General features: G+C 41.0%; 1 protein-coding gene across 1 annotated transcript; it reads right to left on the reverse strand.

The window, feature by feature from the left end:
* Positions 1-808: 808 nt before the first annotated feature.
* Positions 809-9,352, reverse strand: TBX22 (T-box transcription factor 22). The gene is made up of 8 exons (XM_004322673.4): positions 9,112-9,352; positions 8,313-8,496; positions 7,365-7,466; positions 5,813-5,987; positions 4,769-4,933; positions 4,333-4,397; positions 3,860-3,945; positions 809-1,914 (listed from the first exon to the last, which is right to left on the reverse strand). The coding sequence occupies exons 1-8, from the start codon at positions 9,287-9,289 to the stop codon at positions 1,301-1,303; spliced, it is 1,569 nt and encodes a 522-aa protein (XP_004322721.3). The 5' UTR covers positions 9,290-9,352; the 3' UTR covers positions 809-1,300.
* Positions 9,353-16,650: the final 7,298 nt, after the last annotated feature.

Genomic DNA, 16,650 nt, shown 5'->3' on the forward strand with positions numbered 1-16,650 from the left:
GTTGGAAAACTTTTAAAAAGCAGTTTATCAATGTCTTTAGTTTGTTAAGTCATACCATTGTGATATGAAGGGCCCTGGCTTAATAAATTGTAGAGCTAGTAGCATGAAAAATTAAAATTCAATTCATCTTAAGGATATAGAGGTTATATGTAGGTTATACTTAAGTCTTCAGAAAATTTAGGACCAGGTGAAAGGAAACTTTTCAACTTCATAGCCTAAAATAAAGTCTCATTTATGTTACGCTACTTTTGTCCAATTTACCATGATTGATGCAGAGGACTGAAATTAACTTGTACCATTGTAATGATGTTTTCATATTTATGGATTCAAATATATTCTCTCCCTTCAAATCATAACTTCTCAGTCTTTTTGGAGAGCTACAACAATTTGTTTTTGTAAACTGTGTATACAAAATACCGGGTTTGGGGCTTCCCTGGTGGCGCAGTGGTTGAGAGTCTGCCTGCCGATGCAGGGTACATGGGTTCGTGCCCCGGTCCGGGAGGATCCCACATGCCGCGGAGCGGCTGGGCCCGTGAGCTATGGCCACTGAGCCTGCGCGTCCAGAGCCTGTGCTCCGCAACGGTAGAGGCCACAAAAGTGAGAGGCCCGCGTATCACAAACAAACAAACAAAAAATACCGGGTTTGTTAAGGACTAAGTAAACAAGCATCACCTGAGAATTACCCAAAAAATAAAAGAGAATAAAAGATCAAATTTATTTAGAATACTTTGCTTTTCATTTAATCTTTGTGTTCCTTCAGGATTAAATAGTCCTTAGGCTGCAAATATTAATATTAGAATGTCTTTATTTGTACCTTAAAATTGAGATTAGTAGTTCCTTCAACAGCAGAGTATAAAAGTATAATGCAAATGAACAATGAAATTTTTCTACAGTTACTAGGTAGATAATTACAATGAAGCCAATATTCATAGATAAAAACTGTAATTGTTTCACTACCTTCACAGGAATTAAATCCACCTTCCTTTGGTCATTGTCAATATGCAAGAGGCAGTTGATGTGGTAAACAGGCTTCACTATAATTAGAGATTTCATCACCTGAAGTCACTTTTCACTGGTAGCCTACCTCATCAAACAATGTTTACTGAGTATCTTATTTTGAGGCCTAAGGCTACTGTAATCAGCCTTCTTAAGAACATATCATAAGGCACTTTAAATGCAGAATAGAGGAATACCCTCTGATAATGAAGCTTTTTAAGCCCATTAGCTCTTGACCTTTTTTGGCTACAAATAAAGAAAATATATGCTTACATGTAATTGTTTTAGAAACTTGACTATTCCATTAAAGGCAATGGTTAATTTTTGGATACCAACGAGCATGATTGCATTTGCCTTCTATTAAAGAAACTTGACTGTTTTCATTCACTTTGAGATGGTTGGTAGCATTTACCAGTCTAGATGGCATGGAGAAGTTGTACCTATAAAAGCCATAGGAAGGATGGAATGAGCAACCAATTGCTTCCTGGGCAATGGGGTTGGGTGATAAAATATTTCCAGGTGCCTGTAATCCATACAACATTTGACTGGAAGAATTAGATGCTTGTTGACACTGTCCATTGCAGTCTTCAGATGAACCGTATTTTGAATTGGTGGCCCCCAAGGAAGATAAAATGGGAACTTCCATCATGAGTGGGGCTAAAGACTGAGAACTGTTGCTGCTTGCTAGCCTTTCAGGAGCAGGCAAGACAAGAGGCTGCTGTCGCCAAAAATTAGTTGGGCAAATCTTGTAGCAAAGGGGCAGGTTGATATTGTGTAGGTACACCTCTGGACAGGGCATTCCAAGGGAGCTTGTAGGTATGTGAAATGTTGGAGGGGAGCAAGGTGGAGAAAGCAAAGAGTTCAAAGGAGAGGGAGCCCCTCCACTAGAGGTCGCTGGAGATGAGCCATTGCTTCCACCTGTGAATGACAATGCAGTCAATGAACAATGAACTAAATGTTCCTACTGAATCAGTAATCATGTCCATAACTATCCCTGCTTCATTCTTAGATTAGCTTTCCTTGCAAGTTCACAGTCATTTTAAGTCCTTTGGAAAAGAACATTCCTCTGACCAAAGTTGAATATGGTATCTCTACTACAACCACTATTACTTTTGGCATTATTATTATGTATCATGCATTGAGCATTCACTATGCTTTAGAACTATACTAGGCACTTGAACAACATTTATTCAGTGAATTAAAAAAGAAGCCCAATTAAATATGATCCAGAGCCAATTATATCTTACAAGTAAAAGCTGTTTTTTAACCATAAAAAATTACTAAAATAAGCACTTGATTAAATTGAACAGTTTTTTTGAGATTTTATAGAAAACTTCAGTCTGATTAAAAATCAGTGCATATGAAAGTAATCTTATAAATTAAAATAACATTTAAATATATTAGTTTTTTTCTTATATGAAAATCATAGACGGGGAAATTTCCATAGTGTACTATATCAAGAGTAAAAGACAGTCTTGCAGGTTAAAAATACCAAGATAAAAATGAAAGTGTTCATATCAATGTTGCCAGGTGATCTTTTATGGTTGCCTAGCATCTACTAAAATTAGGGATAGATATAAGGTCCAGGAAAATCTAGACTTTACACCTTATATTTGTAAATATTTAAATTTTAAAAAAATTGGTTATTGACTGAACTTGATCAAATTTTGTGGGGTTTTTTTTAGGGGCTACTGTTTTTCTTAACTATTTTTGTATACAGACATAGGCTAATCCTTTATCAAGAGCGTGGCAAATATATTCTATAATTAAACATCCAAAAGTTATTAAAAAAACTGGTACCCCTTTTCTTTGCAATTTGAGAGCATTCTGGACATTTTAAATAATTAAGAAAATTGTGTATTTTAAATTATCAATTAATGATCAAGGTTAGCATTATTTTTAAATTAGTGCACCATGTGTTGACTTGGATATTTTAAAAGCATGCTGCCTAGATTCTATTAAAGTGATACTACCAAATAAGTGTTCAAATTTTTCTATGCAACTCTCTAAACCAAATTAATACAGTCAATTGAGTGAAATATTTCACTAAATGATTAGACTTGATCTCTTCACATTTCAATTAGCTGTTATGGTATCATGTAAAATTCAAGCTAACTATAATGTGATGGTAACCTTCAATTAATGTTTAAAGACAAACAACTTTAATGGAGTTAAGACAAATGGGTAAAATGATTCCATATTGCTCACGAATAAAGATCTTCTATTTATCCTTAAATATCAGAGTAAATGAAGGTATGCATTCTTCCACCAGAAAGCAGGCATTGTCAAATTATTATTTAGTCATGTAATGTACTACTTGAGAACAAATACCTTGCAAATATTTTAAATGCTTACGACAATTAAACTAATTGCCATGGCTTAGTATTGTTTTCAACATTTATTTTCCCTAGTCACAACAAAAGGAAAATTAGAGTCAAGTGATGATGAAATTGAATGGGAGTCATTTTTATCATGTGCTGAAAGTTTCTCATAAAATATTTATTTCAATATCTAACATGCTTGCAAATAAGACCACTAGTGCACCACAGGCAGATCCTAAGGAATATGAGATAGTGAGATGCTGAAGAATCCAAGTGATTTCTATAGCTCTCAGGATGTATGATAACTCAAGAAGACACAAGGCAGTAAATCCACCATTACCACGTTTATGCTCTTTTCTTTCTTGCCAGTTACCCTCCCTTTTTGCTTCTTACCTCCTCATCAGGATAAATATACACCCACTTGATTTTAAACACACATTTTCTGGCATATACTTATCCACTTGTGTAGTATTTGTACAGAGGTTCTGGCTGTTGTTATTTCATTAACATTTACAAATAAAAATTAATAAAACTTTTCTTACTTGGTGTGTCTGCACCAAAAGTTTTAAAATCCAAAGTGAGAGAAGGCCTCCATGGGTAGGTCTCTAAAACCCCATCCAATACACCTCTGAAAAAGAGATTCAAACTTTAGCAAGTCCAGAATGCAATTCCTGAAAATAATAATTTGTGTAAGCTTTTGAGTTATTTTGTTATAGTTTTTAGGGGTGAATATCTGAAATGTTTTCCTTTTATAGATAGACTTCTGAATAAAATTCCCCATGATTATTCCATGAATAAAAACCTAAGAATCTAGAATAAGCAATATCTTAAAAGTGGGTTGGGGAGGGAGTGGGAGGAGGCAAGATTTTGAAGACAAAACGTCCAGGTTTCTTTCTTACTACCTATTTATTAGTTACAAAATTTAGGGACTCAGTCTCTGAACCACAGTTTCCTTAGCTGTTATACCTGTGAAGAGGGCTATATAAATATTAGATGTGACTGTTATATCATTTACCTGTTTCTTCCAGGATCTCTAAATCCTTTAGCAAAAGGATTCCTGTCTATTTTCAGTTTGGTGATCTATGGATTCAAAAGAGAAAGAAAGATAAAGTCAGTACCCTCAGTAAAAACACTGTCACTGTTTCTTTTAATGGTTACAACAACCACACAAGTTTTCAACATGTAATATGGCATGTTAAATAAATGTAAGCATATTGCTAAGTCAAATTTGAAATGTTTTATCTCCTGACACTCTTTGTTCTACTCTCCTTTCTATCCTTTCTAACACAAGATCCACACAATTCATAATCAATCTTGCCTTGATGACAATGCAATAATGCTATGAATTTCTTTTTAATTGTGGAAAATTCAATCCATATAGTACAGCTTCACTCTTTCCCTAAAGTTTCTCTGGAGCCATCCCTGCTTGCCTGGGACTTAGTTGGCTTTACCTGCTGGTTTTGGTAAGCTGTCACTGTGGTGAACTCAGTTTCTTTAAAGGAGACTGTTTTAACCCCTTCAGCAGGCAGGGACTGAATCCGGGACATGTCGACCTTGCTGTCCTGCTTCATCACATGCACACGGGGCTTGTACTTGTGCATGGACTGCAGAATGATCTGGAGGAGAAATCAGTGGTCAAATGCTGCCTAGTAATTGGCTTCCCCTCCCCCACACTGCCCCCCTCTCATCAGCACCCCCAACCTTCCCACACAAAAGTGAAGCTAAACCAGAAAGCCTAGGCTAGCCACACACAAGGACTTTTCTTTGCCATTTGGCCCTGGACAGAGGCCTTCAGGCATAAGGGGTTTCAGGAATGGGGCACCACAGCACACCAGAAAGCAGTGATTCCATTTCCAGTTGGGGTCCTTTCCTGCTTCCAAATGTGGGTGACCATGTGATATTCCCAAGTGTTATTGGGATCTAACTGCCTGCCATAAGTTCTCTGGGCTTAGGTAACTGACATCCCCCACCTCCTAAGCCCAGGAGCATCCTTCTTCCTTTTGTGGCTGGCACAGGGCCAGGCCAAGCAGGGCAGAGGTGAGGTGCACCTGGGAAGAAGGTTCAAGATCTAGGTGACTTGAAAAGGCCTTCCATCGGGGCGGGTTGTGGAGAAGATTTTCACCATACCATGTCACACAGAAGGTGCCCATCATGGGAAGGCAATCAGAGACCACAGTGATTGCCAGGGAGGCTGAAGTGCCAGAGAGCTCAGGGAAGCATTCCCTTTCACTGTCTCAGACCAGGCATCCTGGCTTAAACAAGTCTCCTTTGGTCCTCAAACTCCTTTCACTCACCATCCCCAACGCCCAGCACTCTCAGATGCCAAATAAAAGTCACAAGAGCTACTTTGGCCACAGGCCTAGAACTTGGACAGTTCCTAAAGACTACAACTAGCACATCTGGAAGACACCTCCTTGGCTTCTCCAGGGTGACCTTCCGGCTGACACCTTGGCATCCCCCTCCTCTCCTCGGAACAAAGGATCGCACACACTTACATGGCCTTTGTCGTCCATCTCGTTGTTGGTGAGTTTCACGCGATCGAAGCTGATGATCTGACGCATCCATGTCTCTCCCGAACAAGGCGAGTCCGGGTGAACATAGAACCTGGGAGTGATGCATGAGTGGTCTGTATTCCCGGCTACCATCCACTGCGAGCTGTGATACACATACCTGAAAATGCGCGGAGTGTGGCTTTAGGCGCAGCGGGCCAAAGCCAGGAGCAGGGACTACCGCGATCCCGTCCTAAAGGCTTCGGCCAAGGTTTGCCTGCTAATCTCAAAGGCAACTAGTAAAAGATACAACTTCATTTCTAAAGATCGTCCAGGGATAGAAAGCAAACTGTAAATAAGCATATACGTCATTAAAATGTAGTGAAGTGCCAGGGCAAGTATAATGTCATGGGATTTCAGAGTCTGGTTTGCATTTCCTCACAGAAACCGCAACAAAAATTCATCTAACCCGTTTTACTGAGCAGAGACACCCGAAAAATCCTCCTGTCCTACAAGCGTCAGGGAAGAAGCAGAAGTGTGAGGGAAAGTGTCTGTGCAGTCCACCGCCACCAGACCAGTAGTCTTGGAAGCCCCTTTGTCCACAATGCTTTACATGAGAATACCCTCAAGGAACTCTGCCCGCTGCGGCCTCGGGGCTGATTTTCGCATTGTCTTCAATCTCAACCGCTAAATTATGCGCCGAATTCCCAAGCCAGCTGAAACGTGATAAGCAGCTTGTTCTGCTATTTCTGGGCTACGGCCCCAGCAGGCTCTTGAGCCCAGCCTTCTTTTTGCCCCTCACTCCCAGAATTGGGTGCGTTGCCGGCTGTTTCCTAGAAAGGCTAGGCACCCACTTCGGTCTAACGCTCACAGGCCGAGTGCGGGCAGATGCCGCCCAACCCCCATACCCCTGAGCTAAAGCGCTGGCCGACCCGAGCTTCTGGACTGCCAGCAAAGAAGGGCCTCTTGGCTTTAGATCAGTTCGGCCACTTTTAGCCTGCTTTAAGTAGAGAGCTTACATCAAGAGAAAGGTTACTTGTATTCTCTGGGACCTGGCCTCCACTTCAGGGGAGAGGCTAAGGAAGGAAGAAAAATAGACTTAGGCAAGATAACTGCTAGACTAGCTTTGGATGGCAAATCAGGGCATCGCTCAAGGACCCTGCTGCTAAATTAGCACATCCCAGAGCCCGGTAGGGCCCCAGAAGCGCAGGTATTTCTCCTCAAATTCCTTTAAACAGCTTCCCTCCCAGATGCCTGAGCCAAAACCCTCTGCAGTTTGCAGAGCCAAGGCTAGAGCAGTGGGTAGGCAAGAGGTTTGGGGTGCACTGAAGCACCAGCTGGAACCTGTGATCCAGGAGTGAGAGGAAAGAAAAACAAGCCTGCTTTTCTCTCAGTCTGAACTCCCTGAACTCCAGTTTGAGGGAGAAAATTCAACTCTCAAAGCCCACAGGAGAGCAATTATCCCTACCATGATAGAGTTTTCAAAACAGCACTCTCAGGTTCCATAGATATGAATCCCCATTCCCAGCCTGTGGTACCCTCCTTTGGGCCTGGTTACCTATAGCGTTTGGAATCCACCGGCACCACATCGATGGCCACATAGTACTGTTTCCCTGGGTCCAGTCCTTTTATCTTGACCCGAACAGAGGGGAACATCCTCCTGTGGGAGAGAAAATAGCGACTGACCTGGGCGCTATTAGAAACATTTGGCGCCAGGGGGGGTTGGGGACAAATGAAAAGTAAAGGAATAAACTATACTCTTCTTATTCTAGACAGGTTCAGTGAATGAGATTTGCTACATGAGGAAAGATTGTTGGTTACATGTTTGATTGAACAAACTCAGGATTTTTGAGTGGATCAGAATATCCTTACCACAAGGCTTTGTCCACCCCACTTCCTATCACCACCATAATAAAAAGCTATAGAAGAAAAAGTAGGAAAGAAACAGCTGTGCCTCTCCCCTGAGTTTTCAGCAGTACTTTCTGTGAGGCAGATTTGGGAAAGACTGAAATTAGGAAGATTCACACACAGAAAAATTACCCAGCTGATGTGAAGAAAATGCCGCACAGGAAAAGGTGGAAGAGGGAAAGCCCCACCTCAAATTGACCTGGGCTCAGGACAGTGGGCTGAGAGCCTGCTAGATGGGATATTGTCCACTGATAACTGTGAGGCTTTAACAGAAAGGCCTGGCCATAGCTTAAGATGTGGGGGTGGCATCTGGCACCTGCCTTGGGAGATCTAATTTTTGTCATATACTACACAGGCAGGAGCTGCAAGAATGAGTTCTTGGAATCAGGGTGTACAGGAAAGAAAGGCCGAGCCACTAACATGGGCCAGGCAAGGCCTAGTCTGGTTGATTGAGAGGCACTGGCTTCCAATACCTGTCTGGGGTGGGATTATGGGGAGAAGGGTACCAAAGTATAAAACTGGAGGCACCCATCTTATGAGAGCAGAACATTAAGTGCCTACTGTGTGCGGCCCTTGAACAGCTTGGGCAAAGCCGAACCTGCCCGCCTTGGTAATGATCATCTCAGTTCCAATGTCATGAAATCTCTTCCACAGCTCGGATCCTTGAAGCTCCACTTGGATAGAATCTTTTTCTTCCAGACTTCCGAAGCTGTTGCAGCCGCCGCTGCCGCCTCTACAGCCTGAGAAGGTAGTTGCTAAGGGCTCTGTCTTGGGTCGCTTTTCTGCTGGACACAGAGACGCTGAGAGTTTGAGAGAGCTTCGCAGTTCCCGCGCCCCCTTCTCGCTGACGCCTGTCTCAGAACAGACCGGCCTTGTCTCTTCCCCGGGAACCCTGGCGTCGGATCTCCAAATTCCCCACAACACCCACTCTGGCCCCCTGATGGAGAGAAAGGGGCCCAGGTAGCGCCCTGTGAAATGCATGACCCTTCTTCAAATTTGCCCATCCTCATCTCTCTCGGAGACTTTTCGTCCCTGATGCTGAATCCCCTCGGGATCTGGGTCCATGCCCTGTTTTCTACCCCGAGAAACATTCACCCTCTGGCTCTCAGGGCTTCCGGGAGTTTGGAGAGTCTCGCTTCATAAATCTGTGGGGACCCTCCCCTTCACCGCAAATGAACCACAACACTATGGGCTTAAAGTGGAGGCTCTGAAACTTCCCCCTACAGCCAGATGGCTGAGGTATCCCCGCCGCCCCGTACGCGGCCATCGCTGGGCCAAGACATCCTTTGATAGGGCTAGCCGCCCTCCTGCAGCGACGCGGCGCTAGTCTGAGACCTTCCGATCCAGCAAGCCATGGTAGCCGGCGCTGGGGTTTGGGCCGCGGTAGGGGTACTCACCAGGCTGCTCGCTCTTCCTTCCTGCGGCGCTGCTCCTTCTCTCCTCCTCCGCCTCTCCACTCTCTTTCTCAAGCAGCTCAAGTTGCGCCTCCTCTCTTGTGTCTCGCAGTTTTCTTTTGCTGGGTCTGCCCACCAAGGCTTCCACCGAGAAGGCGTGCGCCCGAGAGCTCAGAGCCATCCCTGGAGAGGGTGAAGAGAACGTACTCTGCAAAGTTTCAACCTGAGCTGGGTTAGGGAGGGAGAGGGTGGGAGGGCGCAGAGGACAGGCAAAGGAGGGAAAGCGGGAAAATCAGAAAAACCTGAAAACTCAGAAAACAATTTCTGAATCTATATTCAGGGGGAAAAATGTGTGTGTATAATTTTTATATATACGTATAGATTTTCTTTGGACAGAATGAAAGGAGATTAAACTGGAGCCAGAGTCCTCTGGAGTCTAGTCCCCTTTCCCTTTTCGCTCTTCTCCCTCCCAGTGGACATGTGCGGAACATCAGTCCTCAAGTCCCAGATTCCCGGACCTGGCAGAGCTCAGAGACTGGCAAGCGTGGCCCTTTTAGGGAGCGGACCTGCCCCTAATGGCGGCTCAGGTCGCTCGGATTGGGAGATACTGTTGCATCGGACTGAGTGAATACCCGGCTGGTCATAGCCTTCACTGTTTGTTTTGGAAACTGTTGGAAGCATAAAAAAACACCGTGACACTTCAGAGACTGACGGGGAGGGGGCGGTGGGAGTGGGAGGATAGAAAGGGGTTGGAGGTTGACTGGAAAGGGGCTCAGGATAGTGGGGAGGAGGGATACACAAACTTACTGTTTTGCATTAAATTGTGAAACTAAAAGACATGCGAAGTAATTGCCCACGGTGAGGGGGCCACTTTTCCAACAAAAGTGAAAATATTATTTAACCAAATCCAGAGAGATGTATAGGGGTCTTTTGCTCTTAAGTGAGTACACTGGGGAAACAAAGAGCAGCACAAACTTTCTGGGCCTGTTTGTTCTACAGTCTGGGTCTAAGACTAAGTGGACCCTGTACTACTCTGACCTCCCTATCCAGGCGGGGAAGTAAGAGCCAGTGCAGGCAGGAGGCTCCCAGATAACCACTTTCAATGATCAAGAGCAAACCTGGACCTTCAATCCCTGCCTCTACTGGAGCCCAATATTCCCCCACACAGCCTCTTCTTACTCGCATGACTTAATCAGCAAATACAGCCCAAGAACTCCAGGGCCATCAGCAGAGCACCAATCAGAATTGTGCTCCCAAGGATGTGACACCTCACAATGTTGTGCTCAAATAATTTATTCCAATATATCCTGAAATATCTCCCTGGGCTAAGTTTTACTCTTCCTTAAAATGGATAAAGACACCTTTGTGTCAAGAAGAGACTTGCCTACCACTTCCAAGGAGCATGTTTATGCATGCAGATGTGAGATGCCTGCCTGTGTGCTTAGGATTGGGTCATGCGCTTTTCATCAGCAATAAGAAATCAGGCACCCCTGGGCTCTCTTGCAAACTGCATCTGAATTATTGACATTTTCACCTTTTCAGAGAGCTCAGCTCTCTCATGTGTACTGAACTAAGCTGTAGTTAATTCCTGTTAACTTTTATCTGAGAGTAAAGTTATTGCAAGCCTCAGAACCAGCTTTGTGATCTGTTCAGCTGCCAAAGCACTGGGCTGTCAGGTACTGGGGGCATGAGGGATGTACATTTATGATAGAAGTTCATTTTCCACAGCTAAAAGACTCTTTTGAACATTCTCTTTATTTCAGCCAGAAACACCCATAAACCTTTATAAGATATTCTTCAGCCCACATGGAACATGCAGAGAGAGAGGCTCTGGGATGCACAGATGCCCACATTAGAAAGAAAATAAAGTGTTTTTGTTGACAATTGGAAAATCCTTACAGTAAAATGTTGATTTTGAATTACCAAAAAATGTTATAACTAGGAACATGAAGGGAATTTATCTCTTGAAAGAAAAATAAATTTGTGGTTAATACAAATTAAATATATTAAAAATCTATGGAGATACAGAGGATATAGATGTGCTTTAAGGGATATATGGTTTATAAAAGCTCTTATTGAATATGAAATCTGAACTTGCTTTAAGCAGATAGAAAGCAATTTTTAATTCTCTAATAAAAATTCTAATATTTTATTAACCATTATAAATAGGTATGTGAATTAACACATGCACAAAACAAGGTTGGCCCTGAAAATATTGCTTCTAATGAACTGTATGTGCAACAAAGTAGACGTTCAGATTTAAGCTAATGTATCTGAAAGCATTACATTTCTCAGATATTTATGGCAGGTCAAGGGCAAAGATTCATGGCCTCTCTAGTTTTCTATATAGGAAATATGGGTTACTTGAAGAAAAACGTATGTGTAAAAGAAACTAAATCTGACTGGAGGAAAAAAATCCCCTGTGTTCTGCAGTACTTACTAATCAAAGGGATGATGTCAAACTCATATGAAGGGATTCCAACTGTCACTTTTAATTTACAAAAGAAAGAATGAAACACATTAAATGAAATATATAAATATTTCAAATATATACCTATATTAAGTATAAATAAAATGTTTTGAGACTGGTTGATACCTAGTGCCACACTTTGGCAAAAGTACAAGCAACTTCATGATAAAGATCATTTCCTCGAATTGTTATTCTTCCTACTCTCCCTTGATCCTCATTCTCCATGGTTAAGATATTTTGGCATACTTCCAAGCTTGTAGAATGTGAATCTGAAATAATTTGCTTATGATCATTTTTGCCATTTCTTGGGAAAAAGCTTACCAATGTCAAGAAATGCAGAGAGGCAGTTTCCTCACAACATAATTTGAGTACCTGAATTCCACTTTGCCTGAACTAGCTAAGTTGCTTACATAAATAAATCATCTTTGCTTAAATGAGTTTCAGCTGGGTTTTCATCACTTGCAAGCAAAAGAATCCTGACAAATACATCATCTTGATAAAAATTTGGAAAATCAACTTTTTTTTCTAGTTATTCTTTCTTCCTCCTCCTTCTTCAATACTACTGGTTCTGTGAATTGGGAAATTGCATGCTACACACTATCCCAGACTCATAAAACCTGGAAGAAAATTTGACTTTCTATGCAAATTACTAGCACTATGATAACTGACAAAAATGAATAAGGCTCAAGCAGTATAGCACATAGGAGGACAGACTTTGGATTCAGACTGACCTGATTCAAATTCTGACTTTGCTACTTTCTGAGACCTTACACAAGTCTTCTTCTTTTTTTAACATTCAGTCTCTTTCCTCTAAACTTTTGTTTTTACTTTTAATACCTTCATCACAGGGTATGTTTCTGTAAGTGTATATATCTGAGGGTTAGTGAAATAATATACACAAACCACTTAGCATAATGCCTGGAACATAGTAAGCACAGCTGTTTTCAACATTAAAAAGATGATGGAGGTTAATTTCGAGAATGTGTTAATCTTTAAGTTAACTATACAATTATAAATCCTTTGTGGCCAGACACTAGAAACAGAAGTTTATGCTAACACTGGCACACTCAACTTTTGTTTAAATCCTAAAGCAGATTCAAAAGTTCAGAAGTCTTTAAAGTAATCACCTTCCTTAAATTTGAGAACCATTTTAATAAATTAAGCTAATGAATTAAACAAAAATATTGGATTTGAGTTTCAAAAATCTATGGGAAATACATCTGTTAGAATACATATTCTGATCTGATTTTATCAACTTGATCCTTGGAAAGACATTTTTGCTATTTTACCAATGCAGTGTAAGTGTACGTTCTTCTTATAGTAGTAGATAAAATATATTAATTACAGGCCTCTAACATATAGCTGTGTTCTCACTCCAGAAAATTAAGAAAACTGGTCTAATTAATATTAAAAGTAATTCCCACACTGAATCCTTCAACTTCTAATAAGCTTACTTCAATATAATCTTTCAAGATTTCAGTACTTCAATGCATCTAGCAATTCAGTTATGCATGCCAAACTTTGTAATCCATGTTCTTAGGTAGAGTGGAGGAAGAAAGAACAGGGAAACAAATTCTTATATGTGTTCATTGCATTTTCATGGTGACAATTGGGAAGTTAAATGCTTATTCTTGCAAAAAAGTTAGCTGAAGGAAAATTTATTCCTTTGAATTTAATCATGTCATGTGTTCATCAGATATCTGCTATCAAATGATGAAGGTCTTCCTATGATAATGATTATAACAGCGCTTTTGGGTTCATTATGCTCCTCATTCTCACTGAATTTTATATTAAAGGCATGCAACTATTTTTCCCATTTTTTTCTACTCAATTTATAACTTATGGCTGGTGGGTTTTTAAAAAATGTTGGATCTAGGAGCTTTGCCCACAGAAATATGAGGACAATTTTTTTCTTGACTAACTTTGGGCAGAGAAGATGAATGAAATAAAAATAAATAATAAGCCCAGATGTGGCCCTACTCTACAGTGATATGGTATTTGCCAGAGTAGGCATTGCATGTCCAGTTAAACGCAGCTGGGATTGACATCCAGCTGGTCCATGGAAAGGAGATCTTTAGGAATCAGGTACAACTTTAAGCATCTGATGATCTCAGATAGTATGACAAAGGGTTAAATACAATCTGAATGCTGCTGAAGGGTTTGGTTCAATAACCTGCTCACCCTGCAGGGCTGGGAAAGACACCACCCCTACCCTAGAGGGGCAGAGTGAAGCTCACGGCAAGGCCAGTATACAGGGCACTTGAGCTGGAAAACAGCCAGGTCCGTGTGTGATCTTGGACACATCTCCATGGGTATTTGTTTCATTCTGCAGCCATTAAAGTAGAGGGGAGGATATTAATGCATTTGACTATCCTTTCTTACTCAAAGGATATATATATATATATATATATATATTTTATCCATTGTATGTTCCTAGTTAAAAGACACAGCTCAGAAACAGAAAAGTTAAGAGTTTTTTCTTAAATTTTGAGTGTTAATTACAATATATCACTTGCAGTAGTGTCTCAATGTGAGCATTTTCTTGCGTTTGAACCCTGGCTCAGTTTAATGCTAAAAAGCAGGAAATTGCCTTGTGTATCAAGGCAAGGCTTTGCCTGGTAGTTTATTTATTTATTTATTTATTTATTTATTTTTGCGGTATGCGGGCCTCTCACTGTTGTGGCCTCTCCTGTTGCGGAGCACAGGCTCAGCGGCCATGGCTCACAGGCCCAGCCACTCCGCGGCATGTGGGATCTTCCCAGATGGGGGTACGAACCTGTGTCCCCTGTATCAGCAGGCAGACTCTCAACCACTGCACCACCAGGGAAGCCCCTGCCTGGTAGTTTTTTAAACACCAGTTTTCTGTAAAAATAAAGCAAAAGATATTTGTTACAATATCTGTTCTAGCATTTCAGACTATCTACTATATGACACAATTTTAAAAATCAATATCTAACATCTACAGAAGTACTGTTTGATAGTGAGAAATATTTGGTATTAGGCTGAAAGATTTTCCCTAAATCCATCAAAACACAAAAGGTAGGCAAACACCTACCCTGCCTATGCTTAAAGCCAATCTATGCTACTTTCACCCACTATCTTCCTTCCCAGGGTTCCTATGTTAATATTACTAGACAAAAGCTGCTTCTGCATGAAATAAATATTTCTAGAGTTAGGACACCCTGATCAATACTTCCAAGCAGTAAAATGGCAGGCCTTAATAATAAAGCAATACAGATACATAAGGAAAGATACGAAACAGGAACCACTGAAAACAACAAGGATCTCACTTTCTGAATCCATCACATTTTAATACTGGGGGAGAAAGAGAGTGTGAAGGAAAGGCAAAGTCAATGGTTACGTCTATTGACAAATAAATGCCAGCCTTTAATAAACTGGGTCCACAGGACCAGGATGTACACCCTGGATGCAACTCACTCTGGTCACTGCTCAGTTAGGGGACTGACTAAATCATCTCAGTGAAGCCAGTTAAATAATTGCCACTTCTCAAACTTCAGAATTTGTACCCCCAGCCTAAAACTTGACTCACCTGACAGCACCAAAAATGTTGATAGAAAGTTGTAATACACATTTTTTTGTGTTTTATTATGATGAATCCAGAGTCGTTTAAATTGTGTGTGTGCATATTTCTCATGAAAAGTGATTATTGAACTTTTTCAAGGCAATGATGTTAGTAACTCTTTGGAAAACAGTTGGATTAGGAGGTTCAGTGTACTAGCATTTTAACAAATACCAAAGCACTTGGTATCACTTCACAATTGATTTCCATTCTCAGATTATGGTCCTTGTCTGATTTATTTTATTACAAGGAGATGAATCTTTTAAACTCTAGCTTAAAAAGAAACCTAGTCATTACTTTCCATTTTGGCAAGCTTAAAACTCTGCAGTCATTTTCACTGACACACACATACATCCTCTTCTCTTTTCTTTGGCTAAGGACTAGCTAGAATGTCTCTTAATGTTTTAATAAGCTTTTAAGGCTGGAAGAAAATTTTCATAATAAGCATTTTTATATGTATGTGTTTTTGTGTGTGTTTGTATTTTCAAGTAAGAATGTCTGGAGACATATATGTAGAGAGTGATATGAAGTATTTTCAAGAGTGATTTCTTTTTTTTTTTACAGATGTTCCACCCTCCATTCCCCCTCATTTCATTTTGCCATTGAAAAAATTTAAAAGTCAGTTTTGAATGTTTTTCTTAGATGACAGTGAGTTTATCCAACACCGATTCTCCATTCACTTATCCTCTAGATGATGTCTTGATAAACTGTTGCCGTGATAGAATGTCTGGGCTCCCCAAGGCACCAGAGCTGGCTTGAGTTGAGCATCTTGGTTTGAAAGAGATCTCAGTGCATTTTATCAATTTCTCCTGAAACAATAAGCCAGCCTAGGTCAAACTGTTATGGAGGCATCTACTGATAGAAGACTCAATGGGTCTCAGTTTCCTTGTGTCTCTCTGTGTCTCTTTTTCGTGCCACTTGAATTTTTCTTTGTGTATGTTTCTGTCTCTGCGAATCAGTTTCTGTCATTATAACTCTTTTTCTCTTCCTCTTTTTTGCTCTCCTTCTTCTGTTTATTCATCTTTTCCCCTCTCCCTTTCTGTATTTGTCCCTTATATTCTTCCCCTATCAATAACCCCAGAATGCCTCCATAAGTAGGAGGGTGTTGTACAGAAGCAACCGTAACACCTTACAGCAACCTCCTTAACATCCTTTTTACTCAGATGCCTTCTGTAGTCACCTTCTCTAGCTTGAAAGCAGGTATGTGAGCTGTGTGTGTGTGTGTGTGTGTGTGTGTGTGTGTGTGTGTGTATGTTTACGACACAGTCTCTCAACTAAAGCTCTGGTGAGAAAAAGCAGGAAAGAATAAAAGAAAGTGTCTTTTGGCACACACTGATGCTCCTTCCCCTCTCCCCTGGGGGTGGTCAATGCCACACATTTTGGGGTCTCAGGCCTCCTCCAGAGGGTGAGGGATTAAAGTCAAGTGAGTGCAAGATGAACTCAAAAAGTCAGCTGGCTCAGTGATCTGGAGCTCCTTGGGGAAGAGCCTGGG

Source organism: Tursiops truncatus, chromosome X (genome assembly GCF_011762595.2).
Source record: "Tursiops truncatus isolate mTurTru1 chromosome X, mTurTru1.mat.Y, whole genome shotgun sequence".
NCBI classification, from domain to species: domain Eukaryota; kingdom Metazoa; phylum Chordata; class Mammalia; order Artiodactyla; family Delphinidae; genus Tursiops; species Tursiops truncatus.